This window comes from Apis mellifera, linkage group LG11 (assembly GCF_003254395.2).
Source record: "Apis mellifera strain DH4 linkage group LG11, Amel_HAv3.1, whole genome shotgun sequence".
NCBI classification, from domain to species: domain Eukaryota; kingdom Metazoa; phylum Arthropoda; class Insecta; order Hymenoptera; family Apidae; genus Apis; species Apis mellifera.
In genome coordinates, this window is record NC_037648.1 from 12,628,415 (window position 1) to 12,649,886 (window position 21,472).

At 42.1% G+C, this 21,472-nt stretch overlaps 2 protein-coding genes across 4 annotated transcripts in view; one reads left to right on the forward strand and one right to left on the reverse strand.

Moving 5' to 3' along the window:
* Positions 1 to 21,293, forward strand: part of LOC552577 (junctophilin-1) — a 35,440-nt gene extending 14,147 nt beyond the window's left edge. The window contains exons 3-9 of one of the 2 annotated variants that reach the window (XM_006566373.3): positions 11,952 to 12,247; positions 12,322 to 12,489; positions 13,311 to 14,387; positions 14,489 to 14,724; positions 14,837 to 14,968; positions 15,144 to 15,498; positions 16,819 to 21,293. In XM_006566373.3, coding sequence (XP_006566436.2) covers positions 11,952 to 12,247; positions 12,322 to 12,489; positions 13,311 to 14,387; positions 14,489 to 14,724; positions 14,837 to 14,968; positions 15,144 to 15,498; positions 16,819 to 16,878 — 2,324 coding nt within the window. In that variant the 3' untranslated portion in view covers positions 16,879 to 21,293. The remainder of the gene's footprint in view (positions 1 to 11,951; positions 12,248 to 12,321; positions 12,490 to 13,310; positions 14,388 to 14,488; positions 14,725 to 14,836; positions 14,969 to 15,143; positions 15,499 to 16,818) is intronic. The other variant, XM_026443631.1, reaches the window with a different exon arrangement.
* The window catches only part of LOC726913 (cytochrome b5), an 80,603-nt gene that overhangs the window by 41,926 nt on the left and 17,205 nt on the right, over positions 1 to 21,472 (reverse strand). The gene's annotated exons all lie outside the window — the stretch shown is intronic.

The following is a 21,472-nucleotide window of genomic DNA, read 5'->3' on the forward strand; positions in this document are numbered from 1 at the left end:
CACTTCTGGAGCCACTTTGGAGCAGCGCCGCCTGCTCCAACGATTGATAACTGGGCCGAGGATCGATGGAAATCTGCGATGCAGCTGTGCGTTTTTCGCGAGAATATCACGTCACGGTGATTCGAGATTACACGTGCACGCGTAAGAGCCAGGCCAAGTTTGGCCTCGGCGAGAGGAGAGGTTTCTGCGCGGTGATAGGCGACCAGGAACAATGGAGAGGACTGTTTCTATTATTTGCCTCCTCTTTCTTCGACCGGCAAATCAAGAGAGAGAAAGAAAGAGAGAGAGATAATTTTAACTCAGAGTGCGCGGTGAACGAAGAGTATCGGCAGCTTGGAGAATTTCTCCCTTGGAAGAAAATTGTAAGAGAGAGAAACAGAGAGTTATTAACTCTCTCTCTCTCTTTGAAAACGTCGAGTCAAACTATTCGATCGAATCGAATTAATCCCTTGCTTTATTATTTATCCTTCCTCTTCACTACATACTGTTAATACATCGTTGAAAAACTTTAAATTGTTGAAACGAATTTTATCGTGATAAATCTTCAAAATAGCCGATCGTTAATTCTGAATTTTTCTCTTGCAAGGAACAATTGTTCCTCCTCCCTTTCTTTTACATCGAAATATTAAAAATATATACATTGCTTCTATCTATTCGAAGGAGACGAAGAAGAAAAACTTGCATTCCTTAGATTTCTTGGATCGAAGATGGTCGATTAAAAATCTTGTGTAGGAGGAGACAGGAGGAATAATTCAAGGGTGCAGCACCAGCTGCTTGGACAACCGCTTGAGTGTGAAAAGTGGCGCACGTGTGCGTAAAATCGCGGATTGGGAAAGGAAGATACCGTGCAAATATCACAGTTATACTTGCTTCTGCTGGAGACTCCTTTAAAGCTATCCACTTCGTTGATTCGATCCTCCCTTTCATTGTTTCTCTCTCTCTCTCTCTCTCTTTCTCTTTCTCGAATAAAATTATTTGATACACGGATTGGCGGAAGAAAAAAGAAGGAACGAGAGAACGAAGAAGAGGTAAATGAAAGAACGAATTGTCTTTTATCCAACGAAGAAAGGGGATGAAGGAATAATTCGGATGGAGAATGAAAGGCAAAGGCGTGAAATTAATTCGAGAGACCATCTTCTTACGCGTGGAGAACAAGAAGGAGCTTGGCCCGCGTTAACGTGATTACTAGTCGTCGAGATAAAACAGGAGTAATTTTAATCCCTTTCCCTTACGTCTCGAGATCCAGGAAATGGTGCGACAATCATTTAAACAGATGTAAAAGAGAAAATACATAAAAGTGGAGAAAAGTAATAACAATTAAAAGAAGAAGAAAGAGAGAGAGGGAAGACGATCTTCCCGCTGCTTTTTCCGCTATAAGATTCTTATCATCCACCTCTCGTTGAAAGCCGTGAGAGCCCTCCAGCAAAGATTATCCCGCAATCGAAGCGAAGTTGGAAGGAAAACGATTATCCTGCCACTCGCCAAAGAAAATTCGATCTCGTCTTGATTTACGAAGATCGAACATTTTCAATCCTCGACGAATTCGAGGCAAATTTTCGAAACATTAGGAGAGCTTAAAAAACTTTCCTCCTTTTCCTCGTACATCGCATAATATTCTGTGAGAAAAATAAAATAACCTAAGAATCCTCAGGTAATTTATTCCTAGAAATTTATCTAGCCTCAGAATTATTCCATTGAAATAAGAAGAAGAAAAAGAAGAGGGTTAAGTGTATTCTTCTTCGAGAAACTGCATTCTCGAAGAGTTGGTTATTAAACGAAAAAAGAGGAAGGAGAAAGGGAAAGATTAATTAAAGCTGGTAATTCGGGGTCACGATTCATTACGCGCGGGTATCGGGGAATAACAGCGCGGCCGAATATTTCGTAAGCGTACCTCGTGCTTCATAAATATTGAACGAGCGCCGGTGCACACCACCCTCGAACAAGAATGTCGTTCGTTTAAATAATGGATGCCCTCTCGAGGAGAGGAGGCGAAAATCGAAGAAGCCTCTCTCTCTTTCTCTCCTCGCAGAGAAGAGAATTCGGTTTCCAAGGTGTCCCGCGTGATGAATGCGAATTCCTGCGCGCGTTACGAATTAAAGCGGCTGCTCCAGATCGATCCCCCTATCGAGAAATTATTATCTCTTCTTTTCCTTTCTTTCTTTTCTTCGTCGAATCTCGAAAATGAAAATGAAAATGAAAAGTAAAGATATCCTCTTCCTTTCGAATCTAAGTGTCTTATTCCATTGCTGAAAAGAATCTCGAAGAGATGAGGATTTCATGAAAAAGGAGGAGAGGAGAGGAGAGGACACAGGCTGGATATTTATCGAATGCTTTCCATTTTAAGTTACGTACGATTAATTTCCAAAAGTGTCCGTCCTCTTGAAAACGAAATCTTTTTTTTTTATCGAGGGCTGTTTAGATTCCATATTTTCATCGTGAAGAATTGTAAGGCATTCTTTATTCGAGAAAACGAAATGTTTCCTTCGGGAAATGACCTCCGTGGATCCTGTTTCTCCTCTCCGTCGTATGCGGTCGAGTTAACATAGCTGTGTCAATTGGTCGGAGGCTCGAAGGTTCTCGGTGTTGAAAAAATGCGGGACCATCGCCGTGAACGTTACGAGGAAGAAACGCGTGGCGAAGATTTATCGCCGTTAAAATATAAATCTGCTCGGTGCTTAATTATCGCGCTTAATTAAAAGTCGACGCGAGGAATTCGCGGAAGATGGAACGCCGCCGCGAGACTACCAATTTATCCCCCCATTTTTCCATATTTTTCAAATTTTGATTTTTCCATTTATTTTGTATTTCTTTGTGTATTTTGTTCGAGTGATTAAGCTAATGATAACAATTTTTTAATTTTAAAAATCTACGTTCGGTAAACTGTTGTAATCCTTTTTCTGAATCCAGAGATTGTTCTCCCTCTCTCTGTCTTTCCTGAGAATGGAGAGATAGTACTATCGCAATAATATATAAATGTTGCAATTTTCGTTGCAACATTTTAACTCGTGGATCACGAAACCGAGGGATTCATTAATGCGGCAATATTTATATGTTCGCAATGATTCGCAAGTTGGCGCAATTAGATTAAGATGGAGGGAAGATGGAAAAGTCAAAACAACGAGTTTGGAAAATTAATAATTTATTTTCCATTTCCGGATGAAACACGAACGTTTCGTTAAATGTTTCGGTTTTTTTCTCCTAAACGAGAAATCCCCCTCCTTTTCTTCCACGGTTAGTTACGGTTAGCCGCGTTATTCTGATCGTACGCGCGTCATTTGGCAGCACCGGTGATACCGGCGCTGCTCCTACAACAATGTTATAAATCTGCGTCAGCCCGTTACATAAATATTCGCGTTCTTTAGATTAACGGAACGTGTATAACGGTCTAATAATAATATCGACACGTTTTTAATGACGGTTTCACCCTCCCGTTTACATCCCTTCGTTGAAAAAAGAGAGGCAAGGCGATCGAACGACGACGAGGCGCGATCTAGAAAGACGGCGGCCATCTTGGCTTCGTCTTTTTATTTTCATTTCGTCAATGAAATCTATTATTATTATTATTATTATCAGAGGCAAGATCTTCTCTTCGTCGGTTGTCGATCGAGCGAACGAAATCTCTCTCTCTCTTTCGTATTGCTAAAAGAAAAAAAGAGAAAAAGAAAAAGAAAAAAAGAGGTTGGCCAAAATATCGTGGCCAACGAAAAGATATTTTCGTTGCTCCATTCGTTTATCGAACGTTCGAAACGAACAAGTGACAGAAGGCACGGTCGTACACGTGTCTCTCCTTCTTTTGTACCGCTCTCTCCACGCGTGTATATCCGATAGATATTAACGTTTGAACGTTTATATACGTTGTAAACGTGTATATATATACGCTCTCTCTCTCTCTCTTACGCGCGTCTGGCAGCGAGTCGAGCTTTCGCGGCAACCTCTCGTTACCAAAATTCCCTATTTCAACCAAAGTGGACGAGCTCGAAATAACGATCATCTCTCCGTTCGAGGCAATAATGTAAGAAAGAGAGAGAGAGAGAGAAGAATCGTTCGCCAGAACGAAGAATCCGTGCCTCTTTTGCATCCTTTTATACCTGGAGAAACGCCTCGAGAAGAAACTTTGACGAAGTTTGAATGCCGCGTCCGGCAGGGAGGATCCATCGAAATTCCAAGCATCGTTTCAAAGGGAAATTGAACAACAAACGGACGGAGTGGCGCGTTTGCCATATTCCTTCCACCTCGATCGCCTCTCCCTCTCTACGGCTGACCGTTTTAAGCTTCTCTCGGTCGAGTTAAGGCACTCTCCAAACGCCATTCCATTTCTCCCGTGGCACGTGGCCGACGCATTTATTTATAAATACCAATGCTGCCGCAGTCGTACGTGCGTGCGTGAGTGCGCGTGTACGTGTGTTGGTGTATTATGGTCGAGTGGGCAGCGGTCGAGGCGATCTTTTCCTCGTCGAGCAGAAGAAGGAAAGAAGAAAGGAAGGAAGGAAGGAAGGAAGGGAATAGCCGACTCGAGCTATCAATCCTCGTTGCTCTCGCTAATAGAGTTCCCTCAACCTTCCACGCCCCGTCGATAAATCGAGATCGCGGCTTCGACCTCCTCGTGGCGACATCAACATCTCTCCTCCCCCCTTCTCCTCCTCGAGGAACGTTGGTAGAATGTCGGGGACGATCGAAGGGAGCGGAAAATGTATGGGATTATTCTCCGTATACGGGAATGTGCGGCGAGTATGCGCGAGGGAATGGTTCTATATTCGATCGGAGGGAAGAAATTTTGTAATGTTAGTATTTGGATCGACGAGATGGTGGCCAGCCTCTCGTTCTCGTTCGTGTAACGTTTTAAAGCCGACAAATGGGCCGATCGTTGCGAACACTTGTTGCGAATCGATCGTTCCCTCGTCTCGAATAATGAATTTGCCTCGAAAGAATCTCGAGATACGGTAAATCGCAACTAAGAGATCGTTCACGCTGTGAATATCAATGTTGATTTGTGTCTACGTTCGTTTGAAAATTATGAAATGGCGAAAAGGGCAAAATTTTAGAAGCGTATAATAATACTCGACTTTTGAAAGAATTTCGAGATACGGTAAATCGCAACTAAGAGATCGTTCGTTTGTAAATATCAATGTTAACTTGACTGTCTATGATCGTTTGAAAATTATGAAATGGCGAAAATTTTAGAAGCGTATAATAACACTCGAAAGTATTTTTAAGCGACTAGTTTCTCAGAATAACTTTCACCTTCAATTTCAACTAACTTTAAAAAAAAAAAGAAACTTTCGAGAATAGTTTTGTTTTCGAACCGTTGTAATCTTCATCGTGAAAGAACACAAATGTGAATCTCTGTTAGAAAGAAATGCAAACGCTCCTTTTTAAAATACAATCGATATGCACGCCACGAGAACTGTTCCCCCTCGCTCGATTTACTTATCGTTTACAAGTCGAAAAACTTGGCCGTTTGAAGCGACCCTCGAGAGAGAGAAAGAATTATCGAGGAGGAAACGAGAAGAACAACGGCCCCACGAGACTTAGAGCCTCGGCTCATGCAATTAACCGTCGTCCATCGAGGAGGATCTCGTTCACGCTGGCAACTCATTCGACCCATTCGAGGACAGTTCGGCTTTGCGGAGAAGGGAAACGATTCACGCTTCGATGACGAAAGCTCGCCGCGTCTTTTTTTTCCTCCGTAACCAACCCTTCGATACAAGCTTCTCCTCGTTTAACCAAGGATTGGCTTTCGTTGATAGAACCGGCGACACCTACTTTGTTCAAACTGTCGTCATTTCCGTTTCTCGTCTCTCTTTTTGCGAAAGTAATCGAGCATCCAGATAGGGATGTACGGTTTTAGACTTGCCTTTTTTTATTATAAATGAACGATCATCTACTTTTTTCCTTCTTCTTTTTTTATCACACATCTTCGCCTCCCCCGCATCCTTCACCGATACGAAAGGAGTCTCTCCCTGTTTTACTCGAGTTTTAGATAGACCTTACTACTAACTCGATAATTAACCGATTAAAATAGATTTTCACCTGTTCTTCTAATGTTGTAAAAGTGCACTCGAAAAATTTACCATGTATGTAATATTGATAGCCTGGAATGAAACGTTGGATTGGAAGAAATCGCAATAACAAACCATATATTACAATTATCGAAATTATATTTACGAATGATTTAATATAAAGAGAGAATTAAATTCTAATCTTTGTGTAAAGGATTGCTGAGAAAGAATCCACAAAAGGCATTTAATTGCTCTAAAATTTGCCACGTATAACATTCTGGACTGGAAGGAATATCAAATCAGATATTACAATTATCGAAATTATTAATAATTTAATATAAAGAGAAAATTAGAGAAAGAAAGAAACCACAAAAGATGGTTTCCATTTAGTAAAATTTGCCACGTATATAACAGCCTGGATTGAAAACGGATTGCAATGCCAAAGCAGATATTACAATTATTGAAATTATACTTATTAATAATTTAATATAAAGAGAGAATGAAATTCTAACTTTTGCATAAGGAATTGCTGAAAAAGAATTCACAAAAGGCATTTAGTTGTTCTAAAATTTGCCACGTATATAACATTAATAATTTAATATAAAGAGAGAATTAAATTCTAACCTTTGCATAAGGGATTGCTAAGAAAGAATTCACAAAAGGCATTTAGTTGCTCTAAAATTTATATATAACACCCTGGATTGGAAGGAATCGCAATGCCAAACTAGATATTACAATTATCGAAATTATTAATAATTTAATATAAAGAGAGAATTAAATTCTAACCTTTGCGTAAAGGATTGCTGAAAAAGAATTCACAAAAGGCATTTAGTTGCTCTAAAATTTGCCACCTATATAACAGTCTGGATTGGAAGAAATCTCAATATTAAACCAGCTATTACAATTATCGAAATTATTAATAATTTAATATAAAGAGAGAATTAAATTCTAACCTTTGCGTAAAGGATTGCTAAAAAAGAATTCACAAAAGGTATTTAGTTGCTCTAAAATTTGCCGTATATAACAGGACTGAAACTGGATTACAATAACAAACCAGATATTACAATTATCGAAATTACGAACGATTTAATACAAAGAGAGAATTAGATTCTAAACCTTGCGAGATCGCTTTATAAATAGAAATTTAAATAAATCCACGTAAGGAATTGGCGAAGAAAAATCGTCATCGTTTCCTTCTCGCTCGTAGGAAGGCATGTAACAATCGGTCCAAATAACTGTGGCGACCGAGGCGGGAAAGGCGACAATAGATGACACTCGTGTCAACACACGGCTCGCTCTCGGCTCTCGTTTGAGCGAGCGAGAGCGAGAGAGAGAGAGGGGCGACAAGGAGGCGAGGTCAGGTATACGAAATCCGACCTGGCCACGAGGCTGGCCGCGCTCGTTCAGGTATCGGCAGAAACAAACAGAGACGAGAGAACGACATGCCCGTGGGGTGGTTAGGGACGATCTGGTGGAGGCTGCGGACCGAAATACACTCGCACGGCCGATTCTCACCAGCGCAACGTTTGCACGTTCAACCGACCACCATCTTAGACGGTGGCCAAGCTATTTCAGGCGGGCCAGGCAGTGCCATGTAGCGAAACAGGATCGTATACCGGCCTCTGTTTACCCGTGGACAACGGAATCTTCTTCCAATTTCAATTCCCTCTAATTTTCCTTACTAAGCATCTTATTACCACGTATATTTTATAATTCATATATTCATATATTATTTATTATTCATCATATATTCATATATTATATATTATTTATTTCATAATTCATATATTCGTATTTCATTTTTTTCTAAGTCGTTTTACTTTTTTTATCAATTTCAATCCATCTCTCTTCAATTCGCCTCTCGAAATTTTCCTTTCATTTGTTATTTAACTTAACTGTGTGCTTCGATCGATTGATAAAAAAAATTCTCGACCCATTTAAAGAAAATTCCCCGGCCAATTGCCTCTCAAAAAATTTATTCAAATTCGGTGAAATCATTTTTCAGAGTTTATTTAAATTGATGTTCGACGTTGTTGATTCAATTTTTCACAATTTCTCGAGAAAAGAAAAACTTTACGCCGGCGCAAAAAAAAAAAAGAAAGAAGAAGAAGGCAGACACGGCCGATAAATTTTTCACCGGCGAAATTCACCGATGATTATTTTAGCGCGAGATCCCTCCTCCTCTCCCTCCGCCTGGTTGTCGAGGTTGCCCCGCGTGTGTCGAGGCCTGCGTCGAACGAAACTTTGCGCGGCTCGATGGCCGCGATACCTCGTGGCACGACGGATATAAGCCAGAAAGGGTCTTCACCCTCGTAACCTAGCGCGGGTGAACAGGTTGGCCGGCAGCCTCCTCCTCGCGCGAGAAGTAAATAGGGAACGGAGTTGGAAACCGTGTTCCGATAAATAGACGAACGTTTTTAGGATGGGCGTAAGCAGCGAGAGGCTGCTTCTTTCCATCGTCGAATTCAATCTTCGAACAAAGTTTATCCCTCCACGGGGGAGGTGGGGGGATATGGGAGAAGATTCGCACGAGATAACTTCCCGACGAGAGTTTCGAGAATCCAGGAAACAGTTTCGTGAAATCTTGATTATTAAACCAGAGACATTTGAGTCGTAGAATTTTATTTTATAAGGTAATGAAAATGGCTTTGGAAAAATTTCGAAAATTTAAATAAGAATCGTTGAATCTGCAAAATTCTACGTTTTCTAATAATTACACGATGCAATTGAAAGATTCGTCAAATAATGAATAAGAATTGGAACAATTGATGGTCAAATTTGAAACTGAATGGCTATTAGATTAAGAAAAAGAAGAAAAAGAAGCGTTCTTGGTCGAAACGAATTCGGGATAAACGAGAAAAGAAGCACGAAATTCGATGCTGTTCGAGTTTCGGAGCAAAACGTGTCCGCGAAGCGGATTCGAACTCGATAAGCGCTAAAAGTTTCCGTGAGAAACTTGCAAGAGGACGATTTCTAATCCTTTCCTTTCTTCTAAAGAAACACAGACGAGACGACGTGAAATTAGAGGCTCGACAATAATTAATCTGGGTCGTGTTGGAAGATCGATAGATTAAGTTGAGCACTAAAAGAATCAAAGCGAGGAATCAAAAGTTTATTCGAATAAATAACTAGATCTGTATTTCATCGGAGGAAACGCGTTCGTTCGACGAGAATCTTATTTCCAGCTTGTTCGATTTCTGCTTCTCTTCAACGAGCATCCTCCTAGTCGATATCCACCCCAAATTCGTGGATGGACAGACACCGCGTCGACGTGGGATCTTTTTGTCCCGAGGCGTTTCCAACAGAAGAGGCGTTGCAAGAGTTGACCCGAATAACTCGAGCGGTCCACGAGACCGTCCCTCGCCGTTTCTACGAGGGAGTTTTAATCCCGTCCACGGATGGAAACCTCCTCTCTCTCTATCTACGATCCGTGGAATATGTAAAATATATCGGGGAGGCAGGAAGGCTAATTTCCATAATTGCGTTACGAATTCGAGAACGACGAATAGCTTCGTCCTTCTTTGGATGGCGCGATAAGGAGATTTTATCGAACGAGCATGCGTGAGATACCCGATAATTTCCAAGATTTTCTAATAATAAATTGCTCTCCAGAAAAAGAGGAAACAAAGGAGTCGTGTCTCGAGATATAAAAAAGAGAAAAACTCACGTCTCTTCAAAATAATTCATTCCTTCCCCGATCTTCGAGATCCTCGAGAAGAATTTCGCGGAAGAAATTCGAGAATTGGGATTTTCTTGCGTGCGTGGAATTCTCGAGGTCGAAATTAATCAAAGAGGGAAACGCGCGATGCAATTTCGTGGACCTCGCGTATCGGGGCGGTTCGAACGGCATGACCCACTTGCTTAAACGCTGGCGAAATAATATTGGCGAGAAGGGAGACTCCGGCCCGTTTCCGTCTGCAATAATGCAGACTCCATTTTCCTGGCCCTCCCCGCTGGACCGATCGATCAGCGGACCGAGCCTCCCCCTCTCCTCTCCTCAAAGGCCTCAAGTAAATCGATGGATCGCGTCGTTTCTCGACTTTTCTCGATCTCGAGAATTTTTCACGGTTTGTTTTCTTCACGATGGCAAGTGAAATTACTTTGAGGAGGCGAAAATCTTGATAATAACTCATTGACACGTTGATTTCACTCGTATTCGACGCTTACGAAGGATTGTTAAGCGTGTTTGGAAAGATATTCCAAATGTGTTGTAAAAAGAGAAACGTTACGAAAGTAATACAAAAATGGTTTATCAAAAGAATTAATTCGGAACGTGAAACTTTAAAGCTGAGGTTGATGGAAATACGATTCACTCACTCTTTTCGATATTGGAACAGAATTTTATACCAAACATTCGAACTGAAACGGTCAGCGATTGCTAAAGTAATATTGGAGTACAGTAGCTGGTCTGAAGGAATTACAATATTTCATAATGGAAACAGTGTTGAGAAAATTTCGAGATTTCGCAACTTTCTCCTGAATGCTTGAACTTGGGGATGATTTGAAAGGAAAATAAAATCGATCCTCCGAGAAATACGCGAGAACTCGGGCGGGAGGGGAATTGTGTGCGAATCCACTGCTTTTTGTAACGGAGAGGAGAAATGAAGGAAAGAGTCTCTCGTGTCTCTCTCGCAAATGCATCGTCGCGATCGCGCCACTTTGTTAATGGGCCGGCGAATACGGGACGGGAAGGCTTTGATGATTATTGTTGGTCGAATAATGGTGGAGGGAGGAGGAACGAGGTGAGCAGAATGGAAACGCTTTCGACAGACTCGGTGCCACTTTGTTGATCATCGCGGAAAGCATTCGTTGTGTCGCGTTCCCTTTGTTCCCTAACATGCTTCTCTCTCTCTCTCTCTCTCTTCCATTCGAACCGATCGAACCCCGAAAAAGCGATGACGCGAAGCTGGTCTTGGAAAAACACGGATCGAAATGTAAATTCGATAGTAGATGCGAAAACGAATTGTTGTAAGTGTTCACCGTGGAGGAGGAATTGTATCTCCAAATATTTCCAATATGGCTGGTTCGTTTTAGTCCAACCTACATACCTGCGTTTTCTTCGTTTACGATCCCATTTTCGTATATATATATATCGAAAGGATTAATACGATAGCTCGAGTTATTTTCGAATTATCGAATAGATTAATATTTTCTCTCTTTCTCTCTTCCGAAAAGTTACAAATTTTCCTTAAAAATAGATCCAATTCTCAAATTCTCTTCCCAATCGCTTTTCCTCGCAAAATAATTTCATCGGTGAAGAATGTTCGTTCGAGAAAAGGTAGGGAGCCGTCGAAACGATTTTTCCACGAAAGATACGTTTCGAATACTTGGCCCATTAACGATCCACCCGTTGCTACGCCCGGCCGGTAGTCTGCGGTATCTCATCGGCTAGGAATTTACATTTTCGACGAAAGAGGAATGCACCCACGCCTCGTCACTCAGGATGGATAATTCGAGTTTTCTTCTCTCTCTCCCTACCGCGTGACTCACCGCATTTTGAAACACGGTCACGTTTTGGCAAAAACAATGCGGCTTATTACCAAGTGCGGGGATTCGTCACATCCGGGATCGTTGGCGGAACGTGATTTCCAGCACGGTGGTTCTAATATGAACCGGCGTGTCTCGTCCTAGCCGCGTATGCAAATTTCATCGTTCGCCAAACGTGTGTGCGCGTGTTAATCCTGAGAGGAGATCGCTCCCTCCTCGAAATAACGTATTTAAATTAAAAACTCGAAAGATTTGGAAACTGAATCGCTCTCAGAAATTGTCTCCTCGAGAAAGTCCAGAATAAAAAGAGATTGAATATCTTTTGCTTCATTCATCGAAATATTCTTTTTGAAATCAGTAATAAGAAGCGATACGCTTGTAAAACGAATGAAAAAGATAGGGAGAGGAGAAATTTACCGAGATTTTTTTATTGTTATTAACGAGGGGGGTGACGTGTTTCGGCAGGCACGTATCAAGGCCAGTGGTACCACGGGATGAGGCACGGGTACGGAGTGAGGGCGAGCGCCCCATTCGGTCTGGCGAGCCATTACAAGCCCTCGAAGCAAGTGAGGGCATCCCTCACGTCCCTGAGGAGCGCGGACGATGGTGGGGCGGTGGCACCGACGCCGGAACCGACCGACAGAAGGGATCGCCGCGTGGGCGACAGTAGGGGCGGTTTCGTGCTCAAAGCGAGGAGCGACAACCCGCCCGCGAGGAGGAAGAGCCTCACGGAGAAATCGTTGAAGAAGGGTATCCTTTCGGTAAATCATCTTCCGATATTTTTTTTTCCTCTCCTTTCTTCTTCTTCTTCTTCACGATCTCGTCGCAATTGCAGGGGTTGAAGATACGAAAGCAGAGGAGTACGGGCGATTTGGAGAAGCACGGAACCGGGGGCAGCATCAGGAGCAATGCGAGCTCGGCTTCGTGGATGTCGACGGAGAGCTCGCAGAGCCAGGCCTCGGCCTCCGTTCACACCGACAGTAATGCGTCCTTCGTCATCGAGGTAAGAATTTGTTGAAGTGAAAAGTATGCGGGGATCGTGTATTTGTTTCTAATTTTTGTTTTCGTGTTATTAAATATTATATTTGGGATCTTATATGTTCTCGTGATTTTAATCATAATTTTGATACGAGGATAAGCTCATTTATAAAAATTTTTAAAATGAAGAAAAACTAGGAAAAGAAAATACAAGACACGTAAGAAATTTAATGAAATAATATTCTTATTGATTCCGGTTAATTTGTTATTAAATTGTATGAAATTATTCGAACGATAATAAGAAATTCTTCGAAATTTAATAAAACAATATTCTTATTCTAATTTTAATTAATAATTAATAACACATCTGATTCGTTCGATTCCATCAATTCATTTCACGAAATCACTAATTCTTAATTTCAATTAAATATTATTCTTGCTATATTCTAACTTTCAATAATTTAAACGAAACTTACGACCAATGAATAGCGAATTTTTCGTTCGAAAATATATTTATCCATACAAGAAAGGATCCATGCAATATAGATTTTTAAAATCTTCGAACCATTTTCACTTACGTCTTACAACGCCACGTGGTTACATAACAACGGTGAAAATAAGTACGTATCTCGTACTAGAAACTAATCGAATAGAAAAGAAGAAACTTCTCCAGAATATATTTAACGCGCGTTTCAAAATATCGTATTTTTGATATTGATCCACACACAGATGTATATTATACTCGAACGAAAGGATTAAACACATCGAAAGATCGAACACCCTCCGTCGTCTCCACCCCTTTTCCCGCCCAATCTGTGACTAACCTGTGGGATTTGTGATTCGCAGGACGAGCAGATGGACGCCTCGGTGACGGAGACGTATCTGGGCGAGTGGAAGAACGACAAGAGGACGGGTTTCGGTATATCGGAGCGGAGCGACGGGCTTCGATACGAGGGGGAGTGGTTCAACAACCGGAAGTACGGTTACGGGGTGACGACGTTCCGGGACGGGAGCAAGGAGGAGGGCAAGTACAAGAACAACGTGTTGATCACCAGCCAGAAGAAGAAGCATCTGTTCCTTATCAGATCGGCCAAGTTCCGCGAGAGGATAGAGGCGGCGGTGAGCGCGGCTCAAAGGGCGAGCAAGATTGCCCTTCAGAAGGCGGACATCGCGATATCGAGGACGGCCACGGCGCGAGGAAGGGCGGAGTTGGCCGACACGGCGGCCGAGCAGGCGAGGGAGGACTCGGAACTGGCCCAGCAGACGGCGAAGCAGTTCGCGCCCGACTTCAGGCAGCCGGGGCTGGAGAGGTTGAGGAACAGGGAGATACCCAAGTACGTGCCCCCGCCCCAGGACACGGTGCCCGGCAAGAGCATTCTTCACAAGGGGGATCAGGGGTCGACGCCCGTCAAGAGTGCGACCTCGTCTTCGCAGCAGGAGGGGGCGTCGGCCACGACCACGGCCAGCAACGTGATGCAGTCGATCAGGAGGGCGAGCATGAAGCCGCAACAATCCCAGAATCAGATCCAGAATCAATTGCCGCAGAACCAGTTGTCGCAGTCCGAGCTGGCGAATCAGGTGACCCCCGCCCAACTGGTCAACCAGCTGCCTCTCAATCAATTGAACCAGACCGTTTACCAATATCCTCAGTCGATGGTTCAGAGCCCTGTCCAACAACAGGCCTACCCCAACAGTATACCGAATCAGTATCAGCTGCCGATGAACCAGTTCCAAGGGAGGGGTCAATACGGGGGCCAGAATCAGTATCAAGGTAGCCCTTACAGCAATCAACCTCAATACCAACCCGTGAATCCGATTCAAGGGGATCAGTATCTGTACCAGCAACAACAATCGATCGGTCAACAAGGGTCGTATCAGAGCGTGCAACAAGCTTATCCTAATCAGCAGCAACAGCAGCAGCAGGTGGGATCGATATTTTTAATTCAGCGCGAAAGCTTGGCAATCGCGTTTACGACGAATCGATCCTCCTCCGGTTCCTCTTCATCCTCCGCTCTCCCTTTCAGACGTTGGCGAATCAATACGGGCAACAAAGCCAGACGAATCAATACAACTCCCAGCAAGTTTACGGGCAACAGCAGCAGCAATTACCGGGCCAACCGCAAACCCAAATTCCGCAACAGTACCAACAGGCAGACGGTGAGCCACCACGGCCGCCGAGCTCCACCAGCATACGAAGGAACAGCAGGGTCCTGACGGCGCAGGATCGACCGAACACGATCGGGCAAACGTTGAACGACAGGTCTCTGAGAAACTCGATTCGACGAGATCGAGCTCGAATCGAAATAATCCGATCGAAAAGGGATTTCTCGAGTTCTCTTTAACTCGACCGACGTATCCTACTTTTTTTCCAGGCTAGACCATTACAAGAGGCCGCCCAGCCGTGACAGTTCCGTGGATCGTTACGCAAGAGCGCATTCCCGATTGACCGGATCGAGGCAGCCGTCCGTCGATAAAACAGTCACGAATCCGGACACGCTCGACAGGTGATCATCTCCGCCCGTTTCCCTCCCCTTGTACACACACTACTCACGCGCACACCACTCATCTCTTTAACGAAATTAACAAAATTCACTTACGCCTCTCGCTACCCCTCGAGCACGGAATTATCGATTAATAAGAGGATTTAACTAAGCTTCCAATATAATTCCACTAATCTAGATCACAGAAACAATTGACAAGCGAACAACACAGCCAAGTCTCTAGCGCGAAGAGAAACGTTAATCAAAGAAGATTTAACGCTTGGATCTACGAATCTAGATCGACGAGAGCGCCAAGCGCGATCCGATCGAGCACCCCGCTCAACGGGTCCGTGGTGGGTAGCGGCGCGGCGACGCCCACGTACGCCGCATCGACCTCCTCCCAATTCGAGGGGGCCTTGCTGAGGAATCGTAGCCTCGGACAGGACATTCTGCCGAGTCCTGGCCAGCCCAAGCGCACCGAGAGCCTCTACGTCACACCCGGACGCGGCTCGACCGCATCCGGCGCCGGAGGCGGCGGAGGCGGCTTGTCGAAGGTGAGTCCTCCCACTTTTACACACACACGTTTATATATATATATTTATACTTTACTTCCTTCGTGGATTCGCTCGTCAATCAGCCTGTCTCTTTCGTCACCTCGAATACCTACTTCGTGCACTTTCGCGTCACGAAGAAAGACTCTTTTTTCTTTTTTTTTTTCTGGACCCTCGATTATGTATATATTATACTCGCCGTTTTTCTTAGTCCTGGATTTAGAAAGGAGAAGGCGACTTGGATAAAACGTCGAATTTCGAGTTTTTTTCTTTTTTTTTTTTTGTAAAACCGAATGAAAATCGTATAATTTGAAATTTTTCCCAATTTGTCCACTTGTGACAAGTGTAAAATTGTGTACAGTGTAAATTATATTTTGTTCATTCGCATATAATCGTAACCATATCCTTTCGAGCACTTTAAATCTGGTAAAAAAAAAGAAAAAAGGATCCATTTGGTACTCTCATCTCCCTCCTTCTCTCTTCCCTTCCCTTTCATTCGGGATCTCGCCTGTTCACCGGAGGGAAAAAAGGGACTTTTTTTTTTTCCCCGGGTTTTGTTACGTTTCGGCGATTTTTTCGAAACGGGGCCTCTTTTCCACCGGTGTCGTTCAAAAATATCACCGGATGTTGAACGAGATAACAATCGTCCGCTGTTATCCGTTCATTCGCGCTTCCCGCGAGAACATTAAGAATTTATGGCCAACTATCTCGAGATAAAGAGGGAGGGAGAAAGAGTTTTCCGATGAAAGGGAATACCTTTGAGGCGACGTAATCATTTAGACTTGGAAACGGAGAAAAGAAAAGAAGAAGAAAAACAACGAGAGCGGAGTAAAATTTCGTTGGATTATCAAAAATCGCGAGCCCGTTGATCTCTCCTTTTACAATCACACTTTTTCAATTTTATATTTCGTCCTCCCTTTCAATTTTGCTTGCTCCATCTTTCTCTTCGACTCTTCTAGCGAACGTAATGACGAATTAATTACAACTCTTACAGTTTCTTTTTTTTACGTGTAGCAGCAGCAGTCCACTTTAGTTTAGAGTTTAGAGAATAATTTTTTATTTTGATCGAGCAGCACTTGGATCTTTTCCCTCCCCTTCTTCTTATCCCTCCACGATCTTCTTTGCAGAAAGGACACATCTCCATTACCTTTAATCCAAAAAAAAAGAAGAAAATCCCCTCGAGCCTCTCCCCTTCCTTCCCCTTCCCTCGATCCAGGATCTTTTCTCTCTCTCTATCTCTTCCCCCCTTCTCTTCTCTGTTCGATTTGTTTGTCTGTGTAACTGTGTGGCATTTTGTGCTGTGTTCTGTGCATGCCATCCCAGGACGCAGGCCGGACGGTCCCCGCCTTCGCCGCAACGTCAAAGGGCCGCGCAACCCTATGAGTATAAGTATTATAATAAATATGTACACACGCACGCACACACATACACACACATAAACACACACTGCGATTCGACCGAACGACGCGTTTCGAACGTTGACGAATTGACTCGATGAAACGAGTTGCGAGTTGAAGTTGCGGTTCGTGACTAGACCCTGGATTCTTTGCCTTGTATCAAGAACAAATACCGAAACGAATAAGGAAAACGTATGAACTAATTTATTTTCTAGTTGAGTTAAGATCAAGATCTTGTGGATCGATAACGTGTTTTATTCATCGAGTGTGTATGTATGCGTGTGTGCGTGTGTTAATAGAAGTCAATGTCGCGCCCGAAGGATGTGCAGCTAACTTGCGGCCTAACCGTTCAAATTCAATTAGAACGTCTCCACGCAAATGGATGAAACACGGTGATTAACGTAACGTTCGACTGTTCGAGAATCTGGGGTCTATTCGCGACAAAGGCCAATATTGTTTCGAGGCGCATTTCTTGTACATTCCTCTGTCGACGAATTATCGGTAAAGGGATCGTTTAACCCTTTCGGGGAAAATTCGGTTCGTTTCTTTGCACTTTCGGGTTTTTCGAATTCGAGGCGCGAAAGGCGAACCGAGAACTGTTCCTTTTCCCAAAGTCGCGAAACGATCTCGCGCGCACACACACGTAGATATGTATATATATATATTACATTCCAACAGTGCGTGTGTCTTGTAACCCTTTGCCCAATCAACGACAAATTTTCTTATTCCTATGGATTTCGACTCAAAGTGATTTCAAATGCAAAACTATTATATTTTGTTATAATATTTCTTTTTTTATCAATTTACGCTATTCTTGTAAAGAGTTTGAGGATTTGTTCACGAGATATTCTAAAGAAACTCGAGTGCAAAGGGTTAACGTTGGACGAACACGCGTTTCCATAGGGAATTTTTGTTCGATGCGTTTCCTTCCCTACCGACCGAGTTCGGCGCGCGTGGCCGTGTACATTACACACAGGGTGTATTCATCGGTTTACACGAGCGATTCTGGGCGACGTGTTAAACGGAGAGAGAAGGAAGCGTTGTTTGGTATGCGTGGAGAAAATATTTTCAGATTCGACCATTTAATCTCGATGGAGGCGTGTGCGCGCGCCAGACAGGGGCATTAGGGTAAGGTTATAACAGCGGGAACGATGTCGAGTATCGTTTCGAAAGAGGTTAGGGGAAAAGGGAAGGGAAGTATCCTTACGCAATCGCGAAATACGCGACGCTCTCGACGAGGAAAGAGAGAGAGAGAGAGAGAGAGTCGCGTTGGAGAAGAGAAAACGTATCCAGATGATCCAATATCGATCGTTGTCCCGTCGAATATGTTGGAGAATAAAGAGAGGTGTCGTGAGTCATGCGCGTTCCTCCGTAAAAAAAAGTTTCTTGGCGCAAATTGAAAGGTGTTTGCCTCGGGAAGCGGTTCTGTTTACCAGACTTCTCCGCCGCGGAAAGATAAAGATCGTTGTTCGTTAGCCTTACCCTAACACAGCCGGCGGTCGGGTCGCCTCGAAATTCTCGACACGTGAATAAGAGAGGAGAAGAACCTCGTACCTGGTTGTAGATTGTTACTAGCTAAGTATAGTGGATAATTCGCGTCGTTGATCGATATTAGATTCGCTTGGGACCCTTTCGGCCTCTCTCCATCCCTTCTCCATCTTTTTCGCAATTTCTTCTCGCCAATAATAAAGATTTAAGATTCGTTGAAAATTCTTCGAGGTTTTCCTTCTCGATCTCGATAATAAGATGGCGTTGTTGATCGAGGCTGAAAGGGTTCGAACAGATTTGAACGAAGCGAGCAAAAGTCATTCTTTCCGCCATTTCGTCACAGAGACAGAATTATTTTTCTATGAGAAGCACGATAGAAATATAGTGGAAATGGATGGAACGGATATTTAACGAGAGAAGTTTTCACGATCTCAATTTTGCGAATATTCCTTCGATCGGATAATTTTCCGTCGAGAGAAAGGAAAGAATAAATGAATAAATAAATGTAAAATTCTTCGCGAATCGAGATGTTTTCTTGTAGATTCTTCGTGGATAAAAAAAGAAAGAAAGAAATGAAAATAAAATACAGACAGACGAGTGGAAACAGATATTTACAGATCTGTTCAAAATTTCCAAAAGAAGGAAGAAGAAATATTCGCTTTTTAAATTCCATAAATTACGCGCTTTTCGTATTTTCGTAAGCGAGAGCCAATGACCGATAACAACACATTGTAACCGTTTAATTTTCGTTCTCTCTTCTTTTTCTTTTTCTTTTTTTTCCCCTCCCCTCTCTCTTTTCGTTCCTCCTTTTTCTTTTCTCTTTTTTCATCGATCCACCAACCAAGCAAATAATTTTTCCACGAAACGATCGATCGACGAGAAACGAGCACGCATCTCTATATACACATACATACACGCGCACAGAAAATGATTTCAACTCGTTTTCGAAACGACGGTGTTACGTCCATTAAATAAGCCAAGTAACGATGCACTATACGATGTTACGTCCATTAATTAAGCAATTCAAGGAATCAGAAAGGTAAGGCTCGCGCGGTGTGGAGGCGGGGACCGGTTTTTTTGCAATTTTTTCACTCTAACTACCACTATTTGTCTCTCTCTATTTTTTCTTTCCTTTCTTTTTCTTTTTTTTACCTCTCTAACCTAAGCTTTTTCTCTCTCCTTTGTCTTAACAGCAACAACGAATATCCTAATAATATTGTCATAAAATTACAATACATTCTTTCATCTATTCCTTGCCGCGTGTTAATTGTCCAATGCGTACTCTCTCTCCCCCCTTCATCGAAGTCACGTTCCCCCACGTTTATTTGGTAACTTGTGAATGACTTTACATATATATATATATACATACACACACACACATTACATGTATACATAGAAAAATCTTCTCTACCCTCCACCTCCACGCCGCTTGTTTTCTCCTGTTTTTTGATTCAGATACATTATTTTTCTAACGCATGCTTCTCTGTGACGTAGCGTCACTCTCTCTCTGTAAAATTTATGATATATATATAAAATTTGTAGATATAAGTATATACGAGAAAAATTACGTAGGCGTAAGGTGTAATTAATATTTAGTTACAATAATCGTAATATACGATAATATACGTAAGGATGAATAACCCTTTCGAGAGCATTTGCAAGCTCAACAACGAAACGAGGAGGATAATAATATTTTATTAGAGAACTATAATCCTTTCCCTCAATTGAAACTTGATGAAAGAAGGAAGATCTTTTTTTATAGATTTTTCCTCGAAGGATTCTCGGATATATCGATCGTGGACAGGTTTTTCTCTTTTTTATTTTTTTCCTTTTACTTCTCGAGGGGGTTGTTGACGAGAAAGCATAAATGTCGGTTACCAAAACGTGCATTATGAAAATACTATATATACTAGTGAATTTAACTTCTCGACGTACCTTTGAAACATTCCCTCTTGTTCGAGCTAGAACTTAGGGGATTATTATTATTATTATTATTAATTTTGTGCATTAGGTACGACTAAACACACACTGACGTTAAATAAATAAATACATAATATATATATATATATATTTATATATATTTCGGGATTCTCTATTTTGATCACTGATTTTTCACAGTACAATCACGAACGCTTTTGATGCGCCACGTTGAATTTACTCGAATAAAAGGAAGAGATACAAAGTGTATAAATTTTTCCATCAATATAATACAATATCGCCTAATTGTTGAAAAGACACGTTGCTCAAACTACGTACTTGCATATATACACACGTACACACGTAAACACAAACGCACTCGTGGTAATTAAGAATTTTTACGAGAAATTTTTCTACGAACGAACGAAAAAAAAAAGAATCTCAAGAATTATTTCGAAAGATACTTTTTTTTCCTCCAGGAAGAGGAATTTTTTCGGATTCAACGTGGTTGCAATTGTACCTCAACAATGGTCGTGCCTAAAGAAACGAACACGGAAGAAGAAGAAGAAAAAAAGAAAGGAATAATAATAGAAAGAAGTAATAGAAAGAAGGGGTGGGGGAAAAAGAAAAGGATGATATCGATCGAACGAAACCTGGAATCCTTGCGCGGAAGTAATTTAGACGAGGCTCAGAATCGAATCTCTCCGAGTTCCTTCGATTTTCAAACCGAACTATTTTTTACGCGATTTAATATCGACTCACACGATTAACTGTTCAAGTGCCAAGCTTTCCGAAAGTGTCTTCTCACAGGCAGCGCGAAAGAAGAAGAAAAGAAGATATATGAAAACGATTATTTTTCTCGATATCAAGCTTACTGCAATTTTATTTTTTTTTTTTAGGAAGAAAGAAACTAGAAGCGTATAATTTTAATTAAAAAATTATCTTTCGTTTCATTATATCTTGAATTCACGCGAGTTGAAGAAAGAAAAGGAGAAAGAAGAAAGATATATTTCAAGGGAATTGCTCAAATTTTGTTTATGCTGTACCTCGTGAAAAAAAAAAAAAATGGTAGAGATTTCTATAGATACGACGCGTATAACGAGAGTTCACGTATTTTAATATAAAGACGATCGTAGATAGATAGATAGATAGATGTTGCATTAGAGGAAAGAAAG